Source organism: Myotis nattereri (genome assembly GCF_964212035.1).
Source record: "Myotis nattereri genome assembly, chromosome: 6".
NCBI classification, from domain to species: domain Eukaryota; kingdom Metazoa; phylum Chordata; class Mammalia; order Chiroptera; family Vespertilionidae; genus Myotis; species Myotis nattereri.
Window position 1 is genome coordinate 16,274,375 of NC_138081.1, and position 24,028 is coordinate 16,298,402.

General features: G+C 52.8%; 1 protein-coding gene across 5 annotated transcripts; it reads right to left on the reverse strand.

The window, feature by feature from the left end:
- Nucleotides 1-11,315: 11,315 nt before the first annotated feature.
- MRPL14 (mitochondrial ribosomal protein L14) lies at nucleotides 11,316-23,969 on the reverse strand. 5 transcript variants are annotated; one of them, XM_081093823.1, is made up of 3 exons: nucleotides 23,869-23,969; nucleotides 14,229-14,320; nucleotides 11,316-11,814 (listed from the first exon to the last, which is right to left on the reverse strand). In XM_081093823.1, exons 2-3 carry the CDS (start codon nucleotides 14,297-14,299, stop codon nucleotides 11,448-11,450), a joined length of 438 nt encoding a protein of 145 aa, XP_080949949.1. In that variant the 5' UTR covers nucleotides 14,300-14,320; nucleotides 23,869-23,969; the 3' UTR covers nucleotides 11,316-11,447. The 5 variants fall into 5 exon arrangements, with proteins under 5 accessions (XP_080949949.1, XP_080949950.1, XP_080949948.1 ...); XM_081093824.1 differs by lacking the exon at nucleotides 23,869-23,969 and adding an exon at nucleotides 23,745-23,860; XM_081093822.1 differs by lacking the exon at nucleotides 23,869-23,969 and adding an exon at nucleotides 20,044-20,062.
- Between the last annotated feature and the right edge of the window lie 59 nt (nucleotides 23,970-24,028).

A 24,028-nucleotide genomic window follows, 5' to 3' on the forward strand; every position in this document is an offset into this window, starting at 1 on the left:
GCCTGGAGCCTCACGCAGTCCACACGGGCCAGTCTCCGGGCTCAGGGCACAAAGCAGGTGGGAAGGGGCATGAGGGGCCCTGGAGGACAAATCCAGATGTCAGTCCCGGGGCTCCATAGCTGTCAGTGGACCAGAACTTAACGGAGGGGATGACTGAGGGGGCTGCGCGGGATGAGGGGCCACCTCTCCAGGGGGAAGGACCTTTCCAGCCGAACAGGTGCAGCCTGCCCCGCGCTGGGCTCCGCCTGCCTCCCGCGGGGGCCACACAGCAAATGTTTATGGAGGCAGCAGCGGGGTTGGGGAAACCAAGAGTGAGCTGACAAACCCACCGCCCCCTGGAGGCCGCTGAGCGAGCTGTGCGGCTGGCCTTCCCTGCCTGGGAGCTCCAGCCGGGAGATGGGTTTGGAGAAGCAGAGGCCGCCTGGCCTGGAGGTGAGGAGGACACACACCCAGCACACAGGGAGCGCCCGCTCAGTCCTGCTGCTGCGGCTGCACGCCGAGCCCAGGGAGCCCCCCGCTGGCTGGGCGCACAGAGCGGAAGGCAGAGGCCATGTCCTTGGCCGGAGCAGATGCTCGAGTTGACAGGGCCAGGAGCCGGTGCTGACACATAGGCGAGGAGCGGGCTTCCAGCGGGGAGCACTGCCGTGGCCGCTGGAAGGAGCTGACCGAGTGGCAACCGGAGCAACGGCGAGTGTCTGCAGTGGGCACCCAGCGGGTGCTCCCGGAGGACGACTTCCATAGCTGAGGGAGGGCACGGGACCAGGAAAGATTTCCACCGCAGGTCCACGCAGCGGAAAAGAGCAGGAGCTGTGAGGTCGGGCGGGCCTGCCTGCAGATCCCCACCTGCCACACACTGCCTGCCCCCTCCCTCTTCTCAGACTCGCGTCAGGCACAGCGATCACCACGTCATCGTGAGGACCACCTGGAACAGAGCCTGTGAAGCCCAAGCACAACAGACACAAGGATGCCCTCGGGACACTGGTGTCTCTTCTCTGCTCCTACAACCACGTGCTGGACCCGGACTGGGGGTGGGGGGCGCAGCGGGACTGTCTCAGGAACCTGGCCGCAGTGTGGCAAGGCGGTGAGGGCCCTGAGATGGGCGACGAGGAGGAGGGCCGCTTCTACCATTGCAGAACGGGCAGCACTTCCTGAAAACTAAAAGTGGATGAGGAAAAGTGGGACAAAGCCACAAGTGACCCCACAGTTGTAGGATTTGTGAGGTAGGAAGGATGTGGTGCCACGGCTGTGACAGTCACGGAGAATGAGGACATGGGCAGAAGCTCTGAGACAGTGACCAGCCCAGTTGACCCAACCACAGCAAGTGGCTGAGTCCAACGGCAGCCTTGACCTCAGCGCTTTCCCCCCCCCCCCCCCGGAGCCCTCACGTGGACCAAGTTCTTCCATCTGCACTCTGTGAGCCAAGTGCCCCGTGCTCTGCTGGCCTTGACGCTGTTGGTCTATTTCTCAACTCTTCAGTAAGCTGCAGCCCTTCTGAATTCCCCATTGCCTGCTCTACCTTTTTAAAAATATATATATTTTTATTTATTTCAGAGAGGGAGAGGGGGGGAGAGAGAGAGAGAGAGAGAGAGAGAGAGAGAGAGAGAGAGAGAGAGAGATAAAAGCATCAATGATGAGAGAGAATCAGTGATTGGCTGCCTCTTGCACACCCCACACTGGGGATCCAGCCTGCAACCCAGGTATGTGCCCTGACTGAAATGGAACCGTCACCTCCTGGTTCATAAGTCCACGCTCAACTACTGAGCTACGCCAGAGGACTTACCTGCTCCACCTTTAAGGCCCAAGTCAGGGTCATGGGCAGATAAATAGTGATCAAGTGCAGTTTCATGGATTTTAGTGTGGATTGCATTCCTATAATCCTACACCATTATTTAGGAACCGACAGTTCACTCTGACTCCCAGATATCCTCTGTTCCCTACACTAGGTCCCACCTAGTCTCACCCCAGGGTTCCTCACCTGGACCTTGTCTGGATGGCCTTGTTCGGGGGCGGGAGGGGGGGGGGGTGCTACCCTGTATATCACAGCACCTCCGGCAGCTTCCCTGGCTCCTATCCACTAGATGCCACCCCGGGTTCTAACCACCAACGATGTCTCCAAACAAATGTCCCCAGTTGGGGACCACTGCCTTATCCCTTACACAGCTTTCTTTCCTCCTAAAAATCCCACTTTAGCCCATTAGTCAGCACATTTATTCCATAGCCCTGGGGGGGGGGGGGGGGAAATAAGATGGAGGAAGGTGGCAGAGCTTTGTCAGCAAGAAGCAACCAACACCTGGGCCTGAAGAGCGCTGAGGCCAGCTTACGGAGCTGCATCGTCACTTGCCATCACCTGCATCTTCCTGTCGGTTTCCTACTTTTACTCCCTTCTTCCTGTCCCTGCCTAAGCCCGACTGCTGACGGCCTCCTAGGACACCAATGAATGTGAGCCCAGGATGGAGCTGTTTAAATTCGCCTTGTCCCTTCGACCCTCCCATACCCCCCGCCTGAAGGGAGTGCTGCCCTCTGAACCGCTGCAGAAAGCCTGCCCCACAACCACCCGTAGCTGTCTTTTTTATTGTTGCCCGAACAGTTGAAGGTATTAAAATGTTTGTGATCGAAAGCAAGTTCAGGATAGGGTACAGTTCTTTTTAAAATGTGTTTTTATTGATTTTGAGAGAGGTGGGGGGAGAGAAATATTGATGTGAGAGACATTGATCAATTGCCTCCCGCATGCACCCCAACCAGGGATCAAACCCGAAACCCAGACATGTGCCATAACCAGGAATTGTACCAGCGACCTTTCAGTGCATCGGACGACACTCAGCCACCGGAGCCACACCAGCCAGGGCAAGCAAGGTACAGTATTTTATATTTGGAAAAGAAAGACACCAAGTTCCAGGTAAGGGCTCCTTGTCCTCCTGGCTCGTCCTGGTCAGACATCAAAGGCATGGCCAAAAGCCACACCTCACCCTGGGTCCTCTCCAAAAAGTCACACATTGATTCTTTGCACATGAATGCGCACTCCAGTGTAACAGGTTATCAGCCGGGCCCTGGCATGGGGAGGTGTCCTGTGAGCAGGAAACACTGGGCGACCGGCCAGTGTGGGTGAAATCCACCGGGTAAGGATCTACACGGAGATAAGCAACCCTGTCCAGCAGCGGTCCTTGGACATACTCCGTAAACGTCTTCGTTTTTGCCAACTCCCATAGGAGGCAGCTCCTAAATTGAGAATCCAAATTTTAACTTCGGAGCTGCCAATGTTTTGTGCACCCATGAAGCAGGGCGGAACAGCAGTGAGCAGCCAGACCCTGCTCAGAGCCAGGGGGCCTGACACTGACAAAGGTGTGAGCGTGCCAAGCTGGCGTGTGGGCACAGCAGGGCCACAGAGTAATAAAGAGACCACTGCGCGCTAAGCGTTCTGTCTATAAAATAAGGACAGCAGCCCGACCTGCCACCCGCAGCTGTCACCGAGGCCGGAGGAAACCTCGCAGCCAGCGGGAGGTGAGTGGCAGAGGTGAGACTGCGGTGCAGGAAGAGCGCTGGCAGAGGTCGCGGTTGCCCCGTGGTGCTCAGAAACCACAAGGACCCCCTGAGGAAGCGCCCTGCTGTTCAGGAGGAAGAGAAAGCAGTGAGACAGGCTCTGAAGCTGGGGGACCCCGTGGGAATGAGGGGGCCAGAGGGAGGCTTCAGACCGCCGCAGCACAAGCGTTCTGCTGCTCCGCGGCCCATCGCCACGCACACCAAACCGCCACGTCATCTCGGGAACACGGGCTTGGCAGGGCAGCCGAGATCCTCCCGACTCCTCACAAGCAGCTGCTCCCCCCGCCGCCCCACGGGCTCAGCAGGCACGGTGAAGATTTTAAAAACCCCACTTTAGTCCAAAGTGTTTAAACTCAGTGGTTAAAAAAGAAATAGTGCTCACTGACGCTGTGAGGGGCTGAAAAGAACTGGACTGGGAGCCAGAAAAGCTGAGTTCTCATCCTGAGTCTTCTACTTCCACCTGGGAAGTTCGGGGGCCTCCTCAGCCCCCACCTCCACATGGTCAGAGTGAAATGAACTCACAGGTGGTGAGCTCTGGCAAGCCCTTGCCCAGTGAGAAAGGCACCTGTGCGTTCCCAACCACGTGTCACCAACGGGAAATGAAGTACACACTCTCCACAGTGGTTACTTAGGGAGCACAAAGTTCTCCCTTCCCTTAAAAACTCACCACAGCCCTGCCCGGCGTGGCTCCGTGGTTGAACCAGGAGGTCACCGTTCAATTCCCAGTCAGGACACTTGTCCGGGTTATGGACTCGAACCCCAGTAGGGGGCATGCAGGAGGCAACCGATCAATGATTCTCTCTCATCAATGAATGATGTTTCTATCTCTCTCTCCCTCTCCCTTCCTCTTTGAAATCAATGAAAATATATACTTTTAAAAAACAATGCACCACAAACTTGAACAGAAGCAATTTAGTAATGACATTTACTGCATACCTACTATGTGCCAGATGTTCTGAACACAGAGTTAAAAGAAATACAATAGTCATGTTCCTAAACTGAAAGAAGGAAAGACTACAGCCCAAGCCCAGGCCACAGGGAGAGGGGAGGGTGGTGTGAAGGGCGGGGCCAGGAGCTGGAGTGTGGGCAGCGGGCAGGTGGACTCCGCAACCCGGACTCCTGCTTCTGAACTGTCCAATCCCCAGTGGTCAGTGCAGAGCTACAAGCTCAGCGGACCCAGCCTGGGCCCTGGCCAGGGGAACACATTTCAAACATAGGTTTGGTTTTATCAGAATTTTTTGAAAAGCAAAAATTCCTTTTTATTTCTTCTATTTTTCATCAGAATTTTTAAAGCAACAATTCCTTTCTATTTCTTTTATCCTTAACATTGTTTTTTGAAAATGTTAAATGTAAAAAAAGGTGGAAAGAATGGCACAATCACCATATACTCATTTAGATTCATCAGTAGGTAATTTTTTTTGCAGACATCATGACAATTCACTCCTAATTCACTCAGCATCAGGCTCTTAAAAAACAGCCCTGGCCAACGAGGCTCAGGTGGTTGGTCATCGTCCTGTGCACCAAAAGTTGCCGATTCAGCCCTGGACAGTGTTGCTCAGCGATTAGAGCATCGGCCTGCTCACCAAAGGTGTGTACCCGGGTTGCAGGTTTGATCCCCAGCCCCAGTCGGAGCATATGCAGGAGGCAACCAAAGAATGCGTCTCACTCACACCGATATTCTCTCTCCTCTCTCTCTCTTTCTCTCTCCCCTTCCCTCCCTCTCTCCCTCCCTCCCTCCCCCTTCTAGTCTCAAAAAAATCAATGGAAAAATATATTCTCAGGTCACGATTAACAAAAAATAAATAAAAGTTGCTGGTTTGATTCCTGATCAGGGCACATGCCCTGGCTGTGGGCTCGATCCCCAGTAGGGGTCATGCAAGGAGGCATCCTCACATTGATGTTTCTCTCTCTCTCTCTCTCTCTCTCTCTCTCACACACACACACACACACAAAAAAAAATCAATAAAAATATTTTAAATTAAAAAACATAAATACATTTTATATAGGGAATGGGTAAGACTAAAATTAACTTTTATGTGTAACAAAAGGAAGAAAAAATATGAGTACAATGTACTGTCTCTCTGCAAGCAGTTACCTGCCAGAAAGCAACTTAATTAAGTACAAAGGGAAGCCTATGGGACAGAAGACCTGCAGCAAAGGCTGAAAAATAAGTGGAGAAGTCTACAACCGATCCTCCAGTGTTGGCACATTGTGGGGACCGGCCCAGAGAAACAAAATTCACGGACAACCCTAAAACCCCATTTCAAGCAAGGGTTTCATTCTTCTTCACCAGCAAACCTTTCACCAGAGCTGGCAGCAAAATGATGAGGTAACTTAGTTGGCTAAGGACAGTGCCAGTGAGGTAAGTGGACAAATGAGAGCTCTGGTCCCTGGCCTGTGGGAACCACCCTACAAGGGCACTGGGTTAGCCTGTGGGATGGGGCGGCCAGCCCACTCCCAGCCCAGGAAGTCCACCGGGGGCCAGGCACGGCATCCCTGCAAAGGCCAGGCGTGGGAGAGCTTCTCCAAGGCCTCTCCTCTCTCCCGTCCCTGCCCTCGGGAGGTGGTACCAGCAGTGGGGAGCAGGACGGGTGGCTTTGATCAGTCCTAATTGACCAAGAGGTGACTCTAGTTGCCAAGTAAACATCTGGCCTAAAATCAACTGCCAATCAAGGTTTCATAATATCCAAGGGCATCCCAATTATTCAAGTGCTCTTGTGAAATTCTCAAAATAAAATGCGTTTAAATTGCCTTTCCTTTTTAGATGGACTGCTTGACACCTGGTGTGTCTTATGAGGTCGCCTGTCACAATATCGAGCAAATGACAACTGATTATCCCTATTCCTGAGTCAGGGTGGAACCCACTGGCCGAAACACAAAGAAACTGGCTTGATGTTGAAAACTGAGAAGCAAACTTATGACCATTTTCAGCTTCGGAAGCCCAAATAATTTGGAAAATTACTAATATTTAGCAAAACAATTCGGCAATTGTGTAAACTGCTGAGGGGGAACTGAACTCTGATCTGCAGCCATCCTCCAGGTGGGAAAGACAAAAACAAAGCCCCGAACCTTTTTGTTAAAGATTGAGTTACCAAATTAGAGGGAGGAAAGGAATGCAGCTGCTGGACAGATTTGAATTTCAGAGAAGTATTCCAGTATCATGCAATTTTCTTCAAAAACAAGAATTCTCAAAGAACATGAGAGAACATGAGAAGCCAAGAAAGGCGATGAGAAGGTGGAGGAGGGAACCTCAGGAGGCTGAGCCCAGGCGAGGCTAGAGGACCCCACCGGCCCCCCCAGGCCTGGGACGCGCCCCCCTGCTGGGGAGGCGGCATGCCTCGTGCCTCGGTGCGTTCTGCCTGTAACAGCGAGCGCTCTCACTGCCCTCGGCTGCGGGCACCGAGACCAGGCTGAGCTCGAGAGCTCCAGGAAGTGGCCTGGCCGCTTTTCCAGGAGTGCTCAGGGTGACGGGATGATCTCTGCACATTCTTGGCCAGGTCCCCATCTGCAGCCAAGGGCACGCCCTTCAAGGTGGCTGGGGCAAGGGCTGCAGTCAGAGCCAGGCCTGGTCTGCTCCAGCGGGGCGCCCCACTGCTGGGTCCCGTGCACCAGGCCTCCACGCCACCCCCGAAGCTGTGGCTTGCCCAGAGTGGCACCTGGAGTTCGCAGCACAGGCCCGACTGCAGCCCAGGTCTCCCAACCACAGCCTCCAAGTCTGCAGCCCTTCCCACCCCCTTCCCTCCGCGACAGTGCAGGAGAGGGAGTCCGACCCGGAGCGGGGCGGAGCGGGGCGGAGCGGGGCCAGACGCCTCGGCAGGCACGTCAGCGGCCACTGCAGCCAAGGCTGTGAACCCAGAGAAAGGAGGCTCGTTGACCTGCCAGGGGCAGCTTCTTCAGGGCACGGAAGGGGAAAAAACAAAAGCAAGTTTATACTCATAGGGAAACATAATCTGTGATTATAAATATTTGATGAGCAAAGAAAGCAGTACTGGCTGAGAGTCCGGGGTGTGGAGGGTGGACAGCAAATTGGAGCCCGGTGTGCAAAGTGATAGGGCAGCTGGAAGAGCAGTAACTCAGGCTATTCTGGGCTGTGTGCGGCGCGGGCCTGCGTCAGAGTGTGGGCTCTGGCCAGCGGCTTTGTGGAAACCGCAGCCTTCCAGCAGGCAGCAAGAACACCTTGGGAGGAGCGGTGAGCCCACGGAAGACCAGGAGCGGGGCAGCGAGGACAGTCGTTTGAGTGACTTGGGTAAACCTGCCTGAACACGTGAAGGGGGTGAGGGGATGCAGCTGAGCAGCCAGTGGCCTGGGAACTCGTGAAAGGATGAGCACACGTTCTGCTGACCAAGCATAGAGAAAGGAGTGAGCCCGACCCCAGAAAGCAAGTGACCTGCAAAGCTAGACGGCAACTCAGGTCAAGCTGCCCGGTTGGAGCAAAGGCCCAGCCCCTGGGCAGACGGTGCCAGGATGAGAATGCCAATCCTACCTCTCCTTTGCCTCGGGACAGGGTCTCCTCCTCCTGCAGGCTTTGGGAAGCAGCCCAGGAACAGAAAGGAAGAGCTCGCTGAGTCCCAGCTGCTGCTGCTGAAGACACTCACCGTGAGCGAAGCCGGCCTGGCCTGGGCGTGATGCCTCCTCCTGGGCCAGGCGCCACTGCAGCGACCGCACCACGGAGTCTACTGGCCCTTCCAGAGGCCAGATGGAGAGGGATGTCAGCTCCTAAAATACCCGGACGTGCCCGGAATCGAGCTCCGTCGGGGAGGCCCGGGGAGCAGTGCGCCACTCAACCGGGAAGACAGACGCTAAAAGCCCGTGTTCGCCTCCTTGCAGTCAAGGCTTAGCAGGCCAGAGGCTCCCAGCGTGCACACTAAACACGGGAGAACGGGGCCATTCTCTAGGGTCACAGCCAGTGAGAATCGACTCGAGATGGGAAGGGCTCCTCGGCAGCAAACCGCCCTCACGGTGTGGGACGACCTGTGTTGGAAGTCACGGGACTGGACTCAGACCAGCCTGAGCACCTACTAGGCGTGGAGACCCTAAGAAATCATGTGGCCTCTGAAACTCAGCGTCTCCATCTAAAAAACAGGACCGGTGTCTGCCAAACCTAAGGTCTGAGGAGCACCAAGAATATGCATATACACATAGATGCTTTCAAAATAGATGCGAAGTGCTATTCCAATTTAAGCATTTATTTATATCCAGCTACCTACTTGACATCTGCTGGCTGTCTCAAAGGCACCCCCACTCAGATGCCCCCAGCTGCTCTCCCTCCCCCACGCTCAGGCCTCTCCTAGGGCACCCCAGTTCAGGGCTGGTCAGGAACCGTACAGACATGGATGGAAGCCAGAAACCCAGGACCCACTCTTGGCCCTCCCCTGCTGTATTAACGCATTTCCAGGCCCAGTCAACTCGACCACCTAATTCTACTCCCTTCCATCACCCATCCTAGTCCAACATATGTCGTCCTCTTGCAGTCTCCAACAAAGCCTATGTCCATCCGTCTGGCCTCCCCCAGCCCTCTCCACAGAGCAAACAGAACCATGCTTCCCTCCCAACACCCTGCCCTGCTAGCTAAAGACTCCACAGCAGTACCCCAGGCCCTCCGAAAAGGAACCCTCCTCCCCACGCTCCTCCTGCAGCCTCACCCTGCACCGTGCTCACTCTGCGCTCCCTGCTCCAGCCACACTGGCTTTTCCTTCCGCCCCCGGTGGTTACCCCATTCTCTCCTATCACAGGGTTTTGCACATGCTCTTCCCTCGGCCTGAAATACGGCTCCCTCTCACATAGCTAATGCCTCTCCATTTATGTTTACTAAGGTATCCTATATAATAAAGAGGTAATATGCAAATTGACCATCACTCCAACACACAAGATGGCCGCCCCATGTGGTCAAAGATGGCCTGCAGGGGAGGGCAGTTAGGGGCGACCAGGCTGGCAAGGGAGGGAAGTTAGGGGCGACCAGGCCGGCAGGGGAGGGCAGTTGGGGGCAATTGGGCTGGCAGGGGAGCAGTTAGGTGTCAATCAGGCTGGCATGGGAGTGATTAGGGGTGATCAGGCTGGCAGGCAGAAGCGGTTAGCCAGCAATCCTGGATTGTGAGAGGGATGTCCAACTGCCCACTGGGATTGGGCCTAAACGGGCAGTCGGACATCCCTCGAGGAGTCCCAGATTGGAGAGGGTGCAGGCTGGGATGAGGGACACACACGCCCCCATGCACGAATTTCGTGCACCAGGCCTCTAGTAAAGTGCATAAAGTGCATCAGAGTACACAGCTTCCTAGTTACAGATGTACACATTCATGCAACTTCCACCCAGACCTCAAACAATCCAGCACCCATACAGCAGCCTCCTGCACCCTTTTCAGTCTATACTCCTCCCCACTCCCTGGTAACCGCTGCTGTGACTCCTACCACAATGCCTGTTCATTCTTCAGAATGCAGCTGATGCAACCCTTTCTCAGGAAGCTGCCTCCAATCCCCCTGGAAAAGTTGAATTCCTCATTCGTAGGCCCTTGTTTACACCGAGGAATTTGCATTTACTACTAACTGTGTGATCTGTGTCGACGTCCCCTAGGACACTGTCAGCCCCACAAGAACAAGGACCATATCTGCTTAGACTCACCTGTTTCCCTGTGCTTGCACATGCTCAGCAATGATCATAGAAAATAGCTAATACCACCCTAACCGGTTTGGCTCAGTGGATAGAGCGTCGGAGCTGCAGACTCAAGGGTCCCAGGTTCGATTCCAGTCAAGGGCATGTACCTTGCTTGTGGGCACATCCCCAGTGGGGAGTGTGCAGGAGGCAGCTGATCGGTGTTTCTCTCTCATCGATGTTTCTAACTCTCTATCCCTCTCCCTTCCTCTCTGTAAAAAATCAATAAAATATATATATGTATTTTTAAAATAGCTAATACCTGTCGCGTGCTTATTACTGCCAGGCATTCACAGGTACTAACTCATAAAACTCTCACATTAGCCCATGAGTAGGTATCATTATTATAACCCCATTTTACTGGGAAGGAAACTGAGGGACAGAGGAGTTAGAGAACTGGCTCAAAGTCACCATAAAAGCCAGACAGTCTGGCTACAGAACAGAGTTCTTGATCATTAGGCGACTCTGCCTCACAGAGGCCACTGGGTTATTTAATGAGTTTGTGCCCACGATATGTTGAATGAATGAATTCATAAAGGAGTTAATGAGGTTCCATCAAAGGAACCAAGAGAGGCCCCAAACCGCCCCAAGGAGACCCATAAATAAATGGAAGATAAACTGCCATTGAATCCCCTGCCCAGGCCCAAGATCAGTCACCCACAAAACACAGGGCTAGTCCCTCTCCCCACACGCAGGGAAGGAAGCCTCCTGCCGTGGGCCTAGGGGTGGCTCTGGCCCCTGGCAGGGGGGGCTCCACGGCAGAGGAAGGATGGCTGCCTGGGTCCCGTCAGAGCCGAAAGGCAACACCCACTACATCCAACAAGTCACTCTGCTCCTGTTCAGGGCCGCCCAGGCCTCTTCACACCCACCGGACAGCCCCGCCCTCTGACACGGGGACAGGACCCTGTGACTGGGGGAAGAGCCTGCCTGGTCAGAAGTGACGGATCCCCCTGTACGTTTACAGACCGGCACTGGGTTGCACCGCATCGCCCAGAGCCTGAGGCTCCTGGGAGATCTCGGGGGCTGCTCCGGGCAGACACTGCCGTCTGTGGCCTGACAGAGGTTGGCCACCTTGTAACTGCTCCCGTGCCACTGACGTCACCACCACATTCCAGAAAGCTCAAGAAGGAGACACATGTGACAATGTTTATTCCTCACAGGACACTGTTCCCCAGCCACGGGGCCTCAAACCCCCCGCCAGCAAGGGCGCGGTTATCGGAACTGCCCCTTCAGGAGCCCCACGGCCGCGGCGGCTGGGCTCTGCTCACACAAAGTTCTGAGCAATGGCCAGCACCTTGGAAAACTCGCCTTCCCTCCGGCGCAGGCTGGTGGGGATGGGTGTCTTAATGCGGGTCCCCACCGGGTTCCCGTTGTCCTCAATGAGGACCACGTTATTGGAGTCGAACCTGGGGGTCATCCGAGGACCAGGCATGCGGTGCCCCACAATGAGCGCCTTCTTCTTCTGTCCCTTGATGGCCAGCAGTATCCGGTCACCCACCTTGCCCACCCCATTCTTGGTGTAGACGTGGATGCAGCGAGGAGGGCGATGGTACGGGGTGTTCCCCAGGGTACTGTTGTCCACCACACGCACCCGCGTCATCTTCTGAATTGCACCCAGGGTCCCGGTGGTGCTGGTGGGAAAGAGAAAAGTCTGAGGTCGGCACCTCCCCCGGTCCAGTGCGGAGGCCGGGATGGGAGAGAGCGCACGTTAGCAACAACACGCTGAACAGAACACCACCCAAGCTCTGACGGGGAGGCAGGTGCTGCTGAGGGCTCCTCTGTACCCGCGACAGTTTCGGCACAGACAGGAGCTCCCGCTGCCGGGTCAAGAACTTCACTCGGATGGTTTTAAAGAGAACCTGCTTTTCTGTTACAACAAACTTCATGGCAGCCTTCATTGAAAGCCTTTGATTTCCAAAAGGACTCTGAGTATTAAGGGAATACCTCATGGGCCAGGCCTCACCCACCGCCTAGCCTGCCAAACCTGCTCCCCCAGACTGTACTGATTCCCAAATTTTCTCATCTATATGTTGCTGGGAACCAGAGAGATGAGTGAGTAGGTTTGCTAAGGGAGTCTGTTGACACCACAAAGCAGAGACAGGAAATATGTCAAGGGAACAGTCTTCTGTTTTAATGCAGTTTCCCCCACTCGAAATAAATTTGTGGTTTATTATTATTATTTTACTAGAGGCCCGATGCACGAAGATTCGTGCAAGAATGGGCCTTCCTTCCCCTGGCTGCCAGCACCGCCTTTGCTCTGGCCGAAGCCACCTTTCTGCCTTCACTGCGGCCTGGAAGCACCTTTCCGCCTTCCCACGCTGCCCAGAGGCCCAGAGTGGCTGGGGCTGTGCGGAATGCCTGCATCCCGCCCCACCCCCCAGCCGCTCAGCACCTGCTATGCAAATTAACCCACCATCTTTGTTGGGTTAATCTGCATACTCACTCCTGACTGGCTGTTGGGTGTCGTGAAGGTGCAGTCAATTTGCATCTTTCTCTTTTATTAGTGTAGATTTTTAGAAATTTGTTTTTTAAACAGGTACCTATTGAAGGCAGGCAAGCTATCATTAAGTAACCTGATGACAGTGGGTTTCCATTTTCCTGATGCTGGCCCCTTACGTGCTGGTGTTCCCCAGGTAGCCCCAGGTCCTCTCCCCTTCCCCCACATGCCTATTCTGGGCAATTCTATCTATGCCCATTGCTTCCAACTAGTAACTTCCACCTCCAGCCCCACTTGTCTCCTGTGCTCTAGTCCTGTGTTTCCGCTCTAAACTCACTACACATCCTACAGCTACTGCACAGGAGGCCCCACACGCATCTTGTCGCCTCCCCTGGCGCTCCTCCTCCTGCAGCTGCATTTCCCATCGAGGCAATGGCTTCTCCAGAAGCTCCAGCGCCCAAGCCATACACCTCTCTCTCCATCACCCTCCGCTGCAGCTACGTCCCAATATTACTGCCTCCTCAGCAGCTCTGCCCTCTCCCTGCACCCCATCAACACTTCCTAGGTTCAGCAGCTCACTCTCTCACACCAAGATGAAGACACTGTGTCCTAACTGGCTCCCAGTGCACCTCACTATGCCAACCAGCAGCTCTTTTTAGAATATAAACTGAGGCCACCCCCCTGCTTAGGAGTGTTCAATGGCTTCCCACTCTCTACCTGTCAACAACCTGGCCCCGTTGTACCTGCCCTCGAAGGTACCACCTCCTACCACCTACACACCCGCCCTGTGCCCCAGTGGCCGGGAAGCTCTGGAGCTCGCCAAGCACACACCCCTCGCAGCCCTCCCCGAGGCCTGCCCAGGGCCTGCTCCCTCCTCCCTTCTGGGAAGGCCGCCTCCACTCTCCTTTCCTCCTCCTCCTCCTCCTCCTCCTCCTCCTCCATCAGCAGCTCTGGTCTCGGGCCTTCCACAGCACCACACAAACCTCTATTATTACACTGGTCACATTTCCTTCCAGTTATTTGTTTCCAAGTCTGCTCCCATGGCCAACTGTGAGAACTCTTCCCGGGCAGGAAGCAATTCTCATTCATCTCTCTATTACCAACCCCAGACACGGTGCTCAGTGAGCGCTTGTGAAATGAGTGCACGGAGGGGGCCAAAAGGCATGTTTGCCAACAGGAATGTAGCTGTGCTCTCCCGCTGGGTTAGCGTCTAAAAGGAGGGCAGGCTGTCACACTTCTGTCGTGCTTGAGATTTTGGTAGTAAGTAACTTTTAAAAATGATTCCAGTTTTCAAATAGGTTTCAATGCACTGGGGGGGGGACACGGTAGGGTTAAGAGATGTCAGATTCACTGAAGTCTGGCAAGGACTGAACAGTTCCATCTTCCACCACATGCCTTTCCCTATCCCGCCTCTCACAGCACCGTCACCTCCGTACCTGACCTGACCTGACCTCACCAGGCCCCAGCCCGGTCTGATTCTTTCAGTTTCCTGACCCACGGCCCACTTCCCTGAGTTTCCGCTCCCGTTCTAGTCACCATAATACCCAGCCCTGATGGGAGGGAGGCTTATCAAAGATGCAGCTTGAAGAACTTCCTGGGGAAAGTTACCTGAAACAGCGCTGGCTGAGGGCTCTGCTGATGTGGGTGAAAGGGCCCCTCAGCCCAGGAAAGAAAGCCATGGGATCCCAAGAGGGCAGATCCTGCAGAAAAAGGAAAGGGGGAAAATGTTATTTTTAAGTCAGTGGCCTTACGCAGAGCCAGTTTTCTTCGTTGTTGTTTTTTAATGAAAGACTGTTGGGGACTTGTGTGGGAGATGGCACTTCCAGCACAAGATCATTAGCCACTAAATATAAATCTTAGTGGTTAAAAGATACGCAGGTGATTAGCTGGAACTCCAGCTGCAATTCTGCTGATTCATATTCTAACTGGGGTCAGAGAGCCGGAATGACCCAGAGCAGTTCTCGCCATAAGGACTGCAACAGCACAGACAGTGCCTTCATCACCACATCACTCCCACCGGCCGGAGGGAAGCATCGATCCCTGCTACAAACCCAGCCGGCATCCACGTTCCAGGTCCCCACAGAGGAAACCTGCACAATATTGACACTCATGGCCGCCTGAAACCAGAACTTCTACTCCCAGAGAGAAAGCAGATTATCTGAGCCACTGCCCAGGTTGTCTGTCACATCACCTTTCCCCCAAATGTCATGTAAACGCCAGAACATTTGGACACCTCAAGGCTCGCAAAGTGGAGCCAGATGATGCCTTTGACAAGTCACTGACCAAAGTTTCCATTTGGGTCAGAATTCCAAACAACATTATAACGCAGAAAAACGACCTGCCCCACCCTGCAGCTCACGTGGGGTACGGGAGAGCAAACCCCGACGGGACACTCATGGCTCCAGCTTGCACAGCCGCAGCCCAGTGGCTCCCTAGAACCTGGTACCCCATTTCCTGCAATACCTGGGCGTCCGTGAGGGGTGTGTTTAAGAAAAACCGGCAGCCAGCTAGTATTTCCAACTGCAAAACACGCCCGTTCTTCCCTCCAAATGTCTGGCTGCAGAGGGCCTCGTTTGAGAGCCCTGCGGAGAGCGGCTCCCCGCTGAAGTGTTTACATCAGCCCTGCCCAAGTTCAAAGCACCTCAAGTGAGACTTCATTTCAGAAGGGTGTGGGGGGCGGGGAACCCACATTTACCTCCACAGGAATATCTAACACTTTAGAAATGCTTTTGAACTGTAAGTTAGCCTCAGATCTCAGGCCTATTCTCCAGTGTTTTCCCTATGACAACCCAGTAAGCACTGGCCAAAATGGAAGCATGGCCACAAGACTAAATGCAGAGGGAGTCGGCTAACTTGCAGAACTACTCACATCCAATGCACAGCACTGAGGACCACTGGATGGGGCAGGCTTTACCTGGAGAGCGCGGCACCCCTGCAGAAGGACCGGAGCTCCCGTGTCCCCATCTGCAACACATCCTCAGAGGTGGTCACGGCGAGAGCCGTTCAGAGCACAGGGCGCGGTGTCTGGCACTCGGTACCTATTAGCTGTCCTCATCGTCATCGTCCTCATCATCTAGTCACATCTCATTCCACAGATTAGGAAACTGAGACACAGAGAGATGGAGTGACTTACGTAAAGCCCCACAACTAGCCCAGGGCCGAACCAGAACCAGAAGTGGGCCCAGCTTCCATCCAAGCTTCCCTTTACCACACCCTACAGCCTCACTCTACCGTACACAACTCACGTCACACAAGGAAGCTCAGGGTCAGGAGCAGCTGTAAGGGTAATCTGGTCTTTTTCTGTTCCCTTTATGAACATTTATTGAGTACTTATTGAGTATTATGTACCAGGCACTAGACTAAATGCTTTACAGTATCATCCCATTGAAGCCTCACACAACCCTATGAAATGGGCGCTGTCACTGGCCCCAGGCTGTGCATGAGGAAACGAGGCCCAGAGACGTGAGGTAACGTGGCCCAGGCCACACAGCCAGGAGTGACAGAGCTGTAACTTAAACCCAAATCGCCGGCCTCCTGAGCCCCTGCTCTTGGTCAACAGCGTTAACATGGTAACTTTAATTTAAAAATTAATATTTTTTTCCAACTGTTAAATCATCCTTGTTCCATGCACATTTTACTCATACCCAACTCGACGTTTGCTGAATCAACTGAAATATAGATGAACATCAGGTTAAAATTATTCATTTTAACCCAATTTAAGTTTCTGAGACAATCTGTGGTATGGGTGGCAAGAGCGCCATATTGGAGCAATAACTGACTATCGGCTTTGAAAGAACCTGCTCTGAAAAGCAGTCCTGGTCAGGCTGCAGTTACCGCCCATCTCGGCCTCGCTGCTGAGAAAGGTGGCTCCTCAGCTCCTCCACGGAGCCCTGAAGATTAGCCCAGCACCACCCACAACCCACACGTCCTCTCCTGAGGAGACACCTGCCTCTTCACACCACTCTGTTTCCTCAATAACACTCATGTTAGTCCGAGAACTGCAGAAGTGCCTGGGGCTTCCCAGAACTTTCCTGACTTGAGTGTAACAAGCCCCACCTTCAAGGTGCCTAAACTCTCCAGGGCAGTGTGTGCACAAACACATCCAGGCCTCGCAGTGCCTTGCTCACAAGCCCCACAGCCGATGCCCATCTCTGCCCGGCTAAGTCTGACCCAACTCCAAGGGCAGTTCCTCCATGAAGCCTCATGCAAAACTGCAGCATCAGATGTGCCCCTCCTGGGCAATGAGGACATCTGGGCAGCCCGTGCCAAGATCTCTCATTGCTCCCACTTTCAGGATCCAAACTCAAACAGTGAATAAATTTAGGTACTTTTTAAAAATATGTTTTTATTGCTTTCAGAGAGAGAAAGGGATAGGGAGGGAGGGAGGGAGGGAGGGAGGGAGGGAGGAAGAGAACATCAATGATGAGAGAGAATCATCAATCAGCTGCCTCCTGCACACCCCCCATGGGGATCGAACCCACAACCCCGGCATGTGCCCCAACCGGGAATTGAACCGTGACCTTCTGGTTCATGGGTTGATGCTCAACCACTGAGCCACATCGGCCGGGCAAATTTAGGTACTTTTTAAAAAATAAAGCTGATATCCCTTGTGGGGTTTTTTGTTGTTGTTCTTTTCTTAAGGCTAATAACCCTTAACATTCTAGTTCTTGCCACTATCTCAAACTCAGAAACCACAGAAATCTTGATAACGTGGAGTCTGAACTCACTGCAGGAATTCAGGAACCGCACAGACTCAGATCATGAGGAATAATTGTGCTGTCCTCAGACACAAGAGTACACATTCCCGTCTCCAAGCAGCTCTTACAGTTTCACAAGGAAGGGCCTTCCTACGAACTTGAAAGCACAAAAGAACCAAATGTACTCAGTGTGTGTGTGTGTGTGTGTGTGTGTGTGTGTGTGTATCCTTTATTCCTTAAAAAAAAAAGTCTGTGGCCTCCTCTACTCCCACCCTAGCAAAAGACCTCAGCAGGTCCTCCTGGAGAAGTGCAATAAACACTGGTTGAATGAAATAAATAAAGTAGCCAAAGAGAAGACATCCCTACTCACGGCTCCAGACACACTGTAGAGCAGCGGCCAGCAACCGGTGGTCCACGGACCACTGGTAATCCGTGAGGTCCGAAAGGTTGGCGGCCACTGCTGTAGAGCTCTTATCTGTCTGTCGGGAACCAGGACATCACACGCAAACATGCTTTAGGAGAACCACAGTGCCGTGGTGGCAGGATTAGCCCATGCTATGCTTACAGGCCCCCGGAATCATCTCCCAGGCCTGGTGCCCACACTGCCCACTGCAGAAAAACACCTCATCCCACCACTAAATGACTGGTTTGAATCAAGGAAGGATAATGGAGGCAGCAATTTACTTCAAAGTAACTTTGATTGGCCTTGATGTTATTTCCTAACATAAATCCATCCTGTAGACACAGGCCCTGATTCACTTCAAATGTAGTCTATATATAATGCTTTATTTCCACACGGAGTCCTATGTGTGCACGGAAAATAACCCCAATGATACTTCCTCCTCTCCAACACTCTCACTCAGGGCGGCCAGGTGTTCGCACGGCTCCAGGGCCAGCGGTGGCTTTTCATGCCACTTTCTGGTCAGCAGTGAGTACTGCCCTTCCGGTTGGGACTATGAACCACAACCTCTCCAAAACGGGGAAGGGGAAAGGAGGAGGGAGGGGAAAGTAAAGGGAGGGGAGGGCGAAGGAAGAAAGGGAGGGAGGGAGGGAGGGAGAAAGGGAGAGAAGGAAGGACAGAGAGAGGGAGGGAGGAGAGGGAGGGGAGGGAAAGAAAGAAAAGAAGCCCTAGCTGGTTTGGCTCAGTGGATAGTGCACTGGCCTGGGGACTGTAAGATCCCAGGTTCGATTCGGGTCAGGGGCACATGTCCGGGCTGCAGGCTCGATCCCCCGTAAGGGGCGTGCAGGAGGCAGCTGATCAATGATTCTCTCTCATCACTGATGTTTCTAACTCTCTCTCCCTCTTCCTTCCTCTCTGAAATCAATAAAAATATATTTTAAAAAAGAAAAGGAAGGAAGGAAGGAAGGAAGGAAGGAAGGAAGGAAGGAAGGAAGGAAGGAAAGAAGAAAGGAAGGAAGGAAGGAAGGAAATGACAAATTACTTACAAGAATAAATTACTTACAACCCAAGAACCATGCCCATTTCCACCTGATTTAACGTTAAGATCTGCCTTCTTAACATTAAGTGGTGGAAGCCAGGGAGGACTGTACACTTCAGGTACACATAGGTGAGTTTTTCACTTGGCATCACCTTATAGGTCCCATGGGAAGGGCGCTCAGTGAGGGCAGGGCAGGGCAGGGCCGTGCCTGCCTGCCTGCCTGCCCTGTACAGTGCTGCACCCTCAGGACCCAGAACAGCGCCTGGCACACAAATGCAGCTCAGTGAGTATCTGTCAAATGAATAAAATTAATCTGCAATTGCAATTCATCCCCCAGCTCCAGAAGGCTCTGTGTAGGGGGATTGGTGGTCTTGCTTGTGCCTGTCTCCCAGTGACTTAGGGGGGCCTCCTACCCACTGAGAGCTCATTTTTAACTAATTTTAATACACAGAGTCTGACTGAAAAACAATGGGTGCTTTGTGGAAAACTGGAAAGCACCATTACTTGAGGATCAGGGAAATGTACTTCGTATCACAGCCCTATGTGTAACTGTGCATTGTTTCCACATGAACCATTTCCATCTTTAGGTCAGGCATGTTACATACATGTCAAAGGCCTTTCCACAGGAATGGGCTCTACAGAAAAGAGACTAAACGAATAAAAGTTCCACAATCATAAAGGAGTGCTTACAGGAGATTCTGCTACTAAGTAACAGGAAGGAAAAGAAACACTAAGAAATCAAATGCAGCCCTAGCCGGTTTGGCTCTGTGGATAGAGCGTCAGCCTGAGGACTGAAGGGTCCCGGGTTCGATTCCAGTCAAGGGCACATGCCCAGGTTGTGGGCTCTATCCCCAGTGTGAGGCGTGCAAGGGGCAGCCGATCCATGGTTCTCTCTCATCATGGATGTTTCTAGCTCCCTCTCCCTTCCTCTCGCTCTAAAATCAATATATATATATATATTTTAAAAGCAAAGAAAGAAATCAAATGCAGCATGCACCCACACACAACAAGGAGAAACTCCACCAGCCTGCGGATGTAAGTGTCCTCTTAGCTAGAGCAGGAAAACGCACAGGCTTGCCAGCTTCGAGGAAGCAAGGAAAAGAAATCCCGGGACCCTGCCATCTCCTGCAGGTTTCACCCCAGTCATTCTGGACCAACAAGTACTCTTATTTGTTGCTTAAAAACTCATTCCTGTTTTGTTGTCCAACAGCCCTCTTTCAGGAATCTTCTTTAACCTCACACAAGTATAGCATGTTACAATTCTCAAAGTACTTTCACGCAGATTACCTTCTTGGATGATTTCATTCCTGAGCACCCAACGGAAACACAAAAACAAATAACAAAGGGCAACCATCTGCAAGGGGCTGAATCAGCTAAGGATTCTGAATGGTTCTGGGGGCTCAGTAAGGCAAGTACCATTTTGCAGACTAGAAATGAAGCCTGAAATGCTGAGTGACTTGTTGACCTGTTCAAGATTAGAAGGCCGTGCCTATCACACCCTGCACAATACCTGCACAGCTAAGATGCTGCTTCCACCACTAATAAAACTCACAGAAAACACGCCCCACACAGGACAAGGGCTCATTCTTCTCCATCGAGGCTGCCGTGTAATCTTTAAAAACTCGGGAATTAAAAAGCTGTCTTTTCAATAACTATCTGTACTACACCCAGCACAGCCCAGGAAAAGAGCTGAGCTGACCCGATTTCCCTGCCAACCTGAGTCTTCACAGTGTCTTCGTCAGCATGAGGAGCTGTGCGTGCCAGGGCTGCCACTGAAGACCCCATTCCTCAATCTGATTCACCAAAGAAAAATGTTCCCAGAACTCTTGTCCTGCATTTATTTATTCGCCTCTCCCCGCCTTTTCACAAAAGTATTTAGAAATACTTTAAAAATATACCTGACAATTCTCAATCATTCAAACGCCCCCTCGATCCCGACTTCACAGGTATCCAAACATCTATAGTCCAAAAATAAGTTTGTAATAATCAGTATGGGCAAACTCAGAGCAAGTGCACAAAGCTCAGTTCTACTCAACCGTGTACGCATTTCCTTCCTATTACCACCTCTCGTGGGCCAGCGGCAAGAAGCCAGGTTTATGGCGCTGTCAGATGGGGCGATGAGCAAAGGAGGAAAAGCCTAGAGGAGTCCCTGGACTCAAACAGGAAATGCTGCTGATAGAAGCGTATTGCCTCCACCCTGCCTCCCCTCCTCTGCTAAGTCTGTGACCTTGGGAACCACTGCTCCAGGCCTCAATGACTCTCTGCCAAGCAAGGGTAACTGGGAAGAACAGAGGCACGGAAGTGGCTGTGCTTTAGGTTCATTCATGTAAGTGGTCCCTTTAAAGGGGGGAGTCCCTTTCTACACTGAGCAGGCAGGGACCAGGGGCCAAGTCTGCAGGATAAGCAGTTAGCTTCCCAAATCCTCACTCCCTGTTCTCAGGGCGGCACTATGAATTCGTGTCTCTTTAAGATCACTCCGTCCTAAAAGTTTGTGTGTGGTTTTCTTTTTTCTTTTTTTTTTTAATGTTTTTATTTACTTCAGAGAGAGGAAGGGAGAGGGAGAGAGAGAAACGTCAATGATGAGACAGAATCATTGATCGGCTGCCTCCTGCATGCCCCCTACTAGGGATCGAACCGGCAACCTAAGCATGTGCCCCGACTGGGAATCGAACCGTAACTTCCTGGTTCATGGGTCGACACTCAGCCACTGAGGCACACTGGCCTGGCCTCAAAGTGTTTTTCAAGTTAAAGTCACCATGGAAAAGTACTCCCTCTCTTTTCTAGGGACATAGGTGATTTTTTTTTTTTTTTGAAGGTTTGGACAGGGAGACTTTCCAACTCTGAGCTGTTTCACTCGTGAATAACAAGCAACCCAGTACCTTTCTTAATAAGAGAGCATATTACTGAACCAGAGCAACATTTCTGGGATGTGGATCACAGTTCTTTCTTACATGCTGGCTGTGACTGTAAAATCGCACCAGAGTGAGGTACAACCCAGAACAAGCCATCGGCCTTTAAAAAGACGGTGAAATCATTACGGGTTATTGAGACCCTCCTAAGCTCTCACACAACCATAAAAGCAATAGGAAGAACCACCTAATGTGGGTCCAGGTGTCATCATCCCCAAGACAGAAGTGGGGCAGGACAGGCTGTAAGAACTCCTGCATCATCTAAGATTCTAGTTGCTGAGGAGAGCCTGCCCATGAGAGTACCTCCTGAAAAAATGGACTCCAGAAGAGATTTTTACCCTTCGTATTCAGGAGCAATAATAAAACACTCTGGCCACTGTTCCTTCCAGGGTTCCACAATGCCCTTAATACTCTTCTCACCTGTCTGTTAACACGTGGAGACCCTAGTTAGGCACTGGCAGGAGCAGATCAGGAACCCACCACACGTTCAGACTGATAACTGCATTCTTAAAAATAATAATACATAACAAATGACCCATGAACCAGGAAGTGATCCTCCGTGTCCACTTCCCAGATATCCGTCACAAGTGCTACTTGGCCATGGATCACGGCAGCTTTACGGCCATAGAGTCAACAGATGTAAAAAGTTTCATAGGAAATACACATCCAAGAAGCTCTGATGGTAAAATGGACAATTCCATCCAAAAAACAAACAAACAAACAAAAACTAGAGTAGCTGCCTTTTCATCTAAACGGCTTGCTCCTACTCCAACAAAATCCTGTTCTCCAATCGCACGCGTTTCCAATGAGTGAAGAAGGACTGACCGCCTTTCTTCTTGGGCAGTCAACTCCTGAAGGAGACCCACTCTGTTCTTTACTGTATATTCCTGGTGTGCTAACTGCATCCTCCAGGACAGGTTTAAATTAATGAAAACTCAGGTTAAAGAAGGCAAGAGGGCAAACAGGTAACCAATGTTTCTGGCTTTTCTGTTAGGCACAGAAACATTTTCTAACATCTCTTAATGCACTAACACGTGTGTGTACCTGAAACAAGTGTCAAGAAACGATATTTACCCTTACAAGGACAACGCACTCCGATATCTTCTATTTCTTTTTCTTTAATGATGGTTGTGATCCACTAAACTGATTTCCAACTCATCAGTGAGACTCTGACTGGGAGCTCAGTCTGAATTGCACTAGATCAAAACTGATCACCTCATTCCACAAGCTACTAACGAACGCTTCAAAAAGCCCCCAGAGACACACCCGGCAGGTGGGCAGTGCCCTTCCCAGGTCCGGCAGCCCAGGGTTAAGCATCTCCCAACCTCCCAGCTTTTCCCAATATCCCAGTAACCCCAAATGACTCTGCCATAGGCCCTTCTGTTAACCTCTTTATAAATGCAGCCCATTCCATCTCTTAGGCTGGCGAAGTTCATGTGCTGCCCTCTGTGAAAAGCAATGCTTGCCTTTCTGTCTCCAAACCAAGCCCCTTCAAGACTGAAGGGAAGAAAACCTTCCAGGAAGGAACCCACAATTAAGTGAACCAGTTGGTGCTCTGTGCCTGTTTGTGTGGGTGATACGCTCCTGTGCCTGTGTCCGCACACCCGCGCGCGCGCGCACAATCTCTCGCTCAGCTCTCCATCCAGCCTTAATCCCTGGCAGACGCCGCCTCCGATGAAATGAGAAACCAGGGAACCCCCGGGAGCCGCGGAGGCACTCCTCGCATGACAGCGAAAGCAGTGGACTCACTCTCCACACCACAAAGCGCCTGACCGACAAGTCACCAAGTTATCTCCAGACCCAAGCTGGGAAGGGGAGCGGGGGCGAGAGAAGCAGACAGACTCGGCGGGACGCGCCGCGCCGGAGGGACCGGCCGAGGACACCTCGCCAAGGCCTGACCGCAGCCCGCCCCTGCCCGGGCCGCCGGCCCCAAACTCCTGGGAAGCAGGTGAGCGCCGCCCGGGCGCGGGGCGCAGAAGCCACGGGAGCCCCGCGCCGCCCGTGGGGGTGGGAGGGAGGAGGGTCCGGGCCCGAGGCCTCGCCTCCCCTCCCACAGCCCCTGTGCCCCAATGCGCCTACCCTCAGCCCTCTCCGGCCTCCGCTCACCCACCCGGGAAGTGCGCCTCCCCCACTGCCGGCAGGGAAAGCGGAGGAAGTAAAGAGTTCGGAGCAGGACGCCCCCACCCCCGCCTCCCCTCCGTACCGCTCTCGCCGCCCCGGAATATCCCGCCGCGGGCCCCTCCGGCCAAGCGCCGCCTCCCCCCGCACCCCACGCGGCCGCTCCCTGCGCCTGCGCCCGGCTCGGCTGGGCGGGCCCCGCTCCGAGTGCGCGCGCGCCCTGCGTGTGCTGGCGTGGGGGTGGG